Genomic DNA, 5,042 nt, shown 5'->3' with positions numbered 1-5,042 from the left:
CCCAGGGTCTGACTTTCCATTTGACAACAAGCAGCCGGACCTGCTTCCCCTAAACAGGACAAGTGCTTTCCAGGTCTCTGCAGACGCCAGCGTTTGCACAATGGCCACAGGTGCCCTCAGCGACGGCCCTTCTCTGCTCGTCCCTGGTAGGTATCTGAGTTTGCACCTCCGTTTTTAAGAACCACCTGAGCTTATAAACAGGTAGTATGCTTAAATTCTCTGAACGTATCAAAGGGGTGTGATGAGAGCTGGCTTGTGATTGTTCTCTGCTTCTTCGAGGTACCTCTCTTTCATCCTCAATTCCTGGGTACCGAAGTCCTGGGAACTTGAGATCCTGAGTTCCAGGCAGGTGTGGCGAGGATCACAGGATGTCTTGATAAGAGCTGTGAGAGAACAGCAAGGGAGAGACCATTAAGAAAAGTGGAAGAGGGAATGGAAGGAAGAGGAAACGGGGAGAAAGGCTGAGGAAAGGAGATGCGAGAAGAAGACTTACCTGTGCTTCTTAAACCAGAAGGCTACGCCTCCGCCTGTCAGAAGGAGGGATGCCAGTACTGCTGTGACGATCAGGCCCACCGGCGCATGGCTCCCCTCTGCTTCAGGAACACAGGGATTTCTCAGCCCAGATTCCTCCCTAGCTCAAGCCACCTGGTCCAAGCACATGTGAGGATGCCAGGGGCTTATTGCCTCTCCCATTTAAAGTTGCCACTTCTGGCCCAGCCAGTGTGGCTCAGTGGTTGATCATCGACCTATGAACCAGGAGGTCACGGTTCGATTCCCGGTCAGGGCACATGCCTGGGCTTCGGGCTTGATCCCCAGTGTGGGGTGTGAAGGAGGCAGCTGATCAATGATTCTCTCTCATTATTGCTGTTTCTATCTCTTTCCCTTCCTCTCTGAAATCAATATATATATATATATATATATATATATATATATATATATGTTTTTTTAATAAAAAATGAAGTGGCCACTTCTATTCCCCTGAAGTTCAGAGGGCCCAGCTTTTCTCAGGGCCTGGGCATCCATAATTCAGTCCATTTCAGCTTAGATAGCACAGCATACAGGGGAAGGGCAGTAATTCTTCAGCGAGGCAGTCCTGAGTCTGCCCAGCTTTCCTCTTTTTAACAATGTGGCTGTGGGCGGTTAACTAGACCTAGCTGAGCCTCCGTTTCTCATCTATAAAGTGAGAATAATACTTGCTTCAAAGGAGAGGTGATTGGATGGCATGCAGAGTTCAGCCCGCACACAGGAAGCAGCCGGCGAACCAGCTACCTCTGTACCCTGCCTTCTCCTGCTCCCAGTCCCCTCTCCTGAGGAAGAAATCTTCCTGGGATTCTTTCTGTGCCACCTACTTCTGAAACGGGGAGTATTTTAGTCTCATTTTTCTTGCATATGGAACATCCTGCCTCAGTGCTTTTTGAGCTGAGATCTTTATTCCCCTCTGTCCTGTACCCGGGATCCCCTCCTTTCCGTCCTGGTCAGGGCCTCATCTCTGAAACCCCTCTGTCCTGCATCAGTCCACTCCCACCTTCCCTGTCCCTCCCTCGGTGCTTCAGAACCACATCCCCTCCCAGCGGGGCCCTCGTGCTCACCCCAGTAGAGGACGATGTCCTGGCCTCCGAGGCTGCTGTGCCTCACTCGGCAGGTCAGGCCAGCTGCCTCCCCAGCCGCCACGTCCAGGGTCACTCGGAGATACCACGTCCCGTCAGCATTGGGCAGGACGTCCCCTTGCTGAGTGCCCGGCAGCTCCTGCTGCCCCCGCACCCACCGCACCCACACAGGCTTGGGGGAGAATCCTGAGACGTGGCACACCAGCAGCAGACGGCCAGGACCAGGAGCGGGGCCACCGGACAGCCAGGCCTCGGGCTTCACTGTATCCAACAAGGGAATGGGGCACCAGCGTTAGAGGCTCCGGCCTCGTGGCTGACTCACGCAGCCCACAGTTCCACCGCAGGAAATGAAGGCTCCCGCCACTTCATCCATTTGGGTTCGCTTCTCCCTGACCCAGTCTCCTGTAAACGTCCCTGTCTACACTCCTAGAGCACCCTGTAACGTATCTAAGTTTCAGCTGTAACGTATCTAAATTTCAAACACTGCTTTCCTTGTTCGTGTCTTCCCATCCTCCCCCTCACGCGAAGATCCTGTTTGACCCCAGTGTGTATTTAACTGAATTCACAGAACCCAAAGGTTGCTCAATGAACACTGTGGAGTGAATACGAGTAAGTGCCCTCATGCCTTAGCCATCCCCTCCTGAGCCTTTCTCTTCTGAGGCTCAAAGGAATGTAAACCCCAGAATGGAAAACCCAGATGGAGCCCCACAGAGGAGGATGGGGGGCGGGGGAGGGACACGCAGGCTGACCTTGCTTCTCCAGCTCCTGCTGCCCCAGCTCAAGGAGGCCTGTGACAAATTGGGGGCAAATGTCACTGAGGAGCCACTGCACTGTGTCACTGGTCTCGTGGTCCTTGTTGAGCACGTTGCTGACCGTCTCGGCCCAATGTGGGGCACCTGGGGCTGGCACCCAAAGAGTTCCCTGGAAACTCAGTAAATCGCTTCCTTGAAATGCTGAGTGGAAGAAGACTTCTGGGGGGCCGCCAGGGTGCACCTCACATCCAGCGGACACCTGGATCTCCAAGGGATCTGAGGAGAGGAATGGACAGAGATCCAACGGTTTGACGGGTGGGAACAAACGAAGAAGACAATGATGTGAGGGTTAGACTACCCAACGTTCCGGGAAATGAGAGTGGGTGACCCAGAGCAGGAGGAACAAGGGGTATTTTGGGGAGTCAGAGGCTGGGACCTTCCTGGCAGAAGTGGCGATGAGAACATCCCAGCTGGTGAGGCCAGAGCCTCCCAGCTGGGCCTCTGCCTCCGCTGTCTCCCCGGGGGCAGCTGCCCGGGACCCCTCCCTCAGCTCACAGTCCAAGTGCAGCGTTTTGGCGAATTCCCGTACGTCCCTGGTGAAGCTGCTGCGATACACCCGAAACACCTGCTGCTGCTGCGCCCACTGGTGATCGCTGAAGGAGCCCTGGGACCAGGGCTTCAGGAAGCGGATGTCCGAGCCGTTGCTCCAAGAGTGGGTCTGCAGCGCCCCCAGCCAGGCAGAGCCGTCGGTGCGCGTCCAGCTGCTGTTGGCAAAGGACGAGATCTGCAGGCAGCGGAGGCGGGCGCTGCTCGGAGGCACCGGCAGAAAGTGGAGATCGGAGCGGCTCAGCGAGCGGCCGGGAGAGCGCAGAGCTTAAGGAGAAGGAAGGAAAAACACAAACAAAACTGATGGACTCGGGCAGGAGGGGTGGTGTCGGCCAACTCCCCCGCACCCCGCACCCCTGGAGCCGAGAGCAGGGAGCGGAGGCCGGGAGCGCCAAGTTCTGGGGTCAGGTCGCGGCTTACAGTCTCTGAAACGCAGGCATCTCCACCCGCCCCCATCATGCGTCGCCCCCGTTCCCAGCCCAGCTCCCTCTCGCTGTCTCCCAGACCCATGCCCAGGCATCCTTGCTCCACTCACCCTCAGAACTTGCCCAAATCTGGGGGAGACCCCAGAGCAGCAGAACCGGCAAGCACTCCATGTCGCAGGGTTCCCTGCTCTGGCTCAGACCTCCGGCCCCGCCCCCGCCACGCGGCCCGACTGAGCCCTGGGCTGCAGCACCTTGACGCGGGGACGGGCAGTTTCCACGCCCCCACAGGACAGGACTCCCACCCTGGCTTAGGGTTTGCTTCCAGCCCAGCCTAGGCACCCCTTCTTCACCTGCCAGATGTTCTGCTCACCATGAGCTGCTTGAGCTGCAAAGACCTGAAACCACCACTCCAGTATTCTTCACAACCAGCTTGTCTGATCTATTTAAGCTTTAAAAACAAGACATAAAGTTGGATCTATGGTATAACTCCAACCGTGTTAACAATGCAAAGACGAAAAGTAGGAGGAAAGGCTGTGACTTAGCGGTGGGTGATTGACCCCAGTGTGTATTTAACCCCTCTTAGGCTGGGGGTGATTGTATTTTGTTCTACATTTTTTGTCTTCCGAACTTTCTGCAGATATAAGTTATCACATCTATAATAATAAAAGCATAATATGCTAATTAGACCGGACGTCCTTCCCACGTCCTTCCTTCCAGATAAAGCCGCAGCAGGTAGACGACCCCGCGGGTGGAGGTGGGGGCCAAGGCCCTTGCACGAATTTCTGAGCATCGGGCCTCTAGTCTATAATAAAATGCAAACATTAAAACTAATTTTCTCAGTTGTACATTGAGAGTATAGGACTGGGTTGGCTTTGATTTTTTTTAATTTAATAAATCTTTATTGTTCAGATTATTACAATTGTTCCTCTTTTTTCCCCCCATAGCTCCCCTCCACCTGGTTCCCACCCCACCCTCTGCCCTTACCCTCCCCCCCACTGTCCTCATCCATAGGTGTACGATTTTTGTCCAGTCTCTTCCCGCACCCCCCACACCCCCCCCCCCCCCGGGGAATTGTCAGTCCACTCCCTTTCTATGCCCCTGATTCTATTATATTCACCAGTTTATTCTGTTCATCAGATTTTTTTATTCACTTGATTTTTAGATTCACTTGTTGATAGATATGTATTTGTTGTTCATAATTTTTATCTTTACCTTTTTCTTCTTCTTCCTCTTCTTAAAGAATACCTTTTAGCATTTCATATAATACTGGTTTGGTGGTGATGAACTCCTTTAGCTTTTTCTTATGTGTGAAGCTCTTTATCTGACCTTCAATTCTGAATGATAGCTTTGCTGGGTAGAGTAATCTTGGTTGTAGGTTCTTCACTTTGAATATTTCTTGCCACTCCCTTCTGGCCTGCATGGTTTCTGTTGAGAAATCAGCTGACATTCGTATGGGTGCTCCCTTGTAGGTAACTAACTGTTTTTCTTTTGCTGCTTTTAATATTCTCTCTTTGTCTTTTGCTCTTGGCATTTTAATTATGATGTGTATTGGTGTGGTCCTCTTTGGATTCCTTTTGTTTGGGGTTCTCTGCGCTTCCTGAACTTGTAAGTCTATTTCTTTCACCAGGTGGGGCAAGTTTTCAGTCATTATT

The 5,042-nt window shown here is 52.9% G+C and overlaps 1 protein-coding gene across 1 annotated transcript; it reads right to left on the bottom strand.

The window, feature by feature from the left end:
- Positions 1-251: 251 nt before the first annotated feature.
- On the bottom strand, positions 252-3,601 carry LOC308237400 (antigen-presenting glycoprotein CD1d-like). Its single transcript, XM_080648060.1, has 6 exons — positions 3,501-3,601; positions 2,915-3,232; positions 2,357-2,635; positions 1,590-1,868; positions 494-593; positions 252-383 (listed from the first exon to the last, which is right to left on the bottom strand). The coding sequence occupies exons 1-6, from the start codon at positions 3,559-3,561 to the stop codon at positions 362-364; spliced, it is 1,059 nt and encodes a 352-aa protein (XP_080504186.1). The 5' UTR covers positions 3,562-3,601; the 3' UTR covers positions 252-361.
- Between the last annotated feature and the right edge of the window lie 1,441 nt (positions 3,602-5,042).

This window comes from Plecotus auritus (assembly GCF_963455305.1).
Source record: "Plecotus auritus genome assembly, chromosome: 12".
Lineage (NCBI taxonomy): Eukaryota > Metazoa > Chordata > Mammalia > Chiroptera > Vespertilionidae > Plecotus > Plecotus auritus.
The sequence above is the reverse complement of the archived record's forward strand: the minus strand, read 5'-3'. Positions and strand labels throughout refer to the sequence as shown.

Bases quoted from the DNA above. Each gene is read 5' to 3' on its own strand.
- LOC308237400 (XM_080648060.1), bottom strand. From the start codon at position 3,561: ATGGAGTGCTTGCCGGTTCTGCTGCTCTGGGGTCTCCCCCAGATTTGG. The intron at 3,233-3,500 runs GTGAGTGGAGCA...CTTCTCCTTAAG, and splicing joins GATTTGGGCAAGTTCTGAGG to CTCTGCGCTCTCCCGGCCGC. The intron at 594-1,589 runs GTGAGCACGAGG...GTGTTCCTGAAG, and splicing joins GGACATCGTCCTCTACTGGG to CAGAGGGGAGCCATGCGCCG.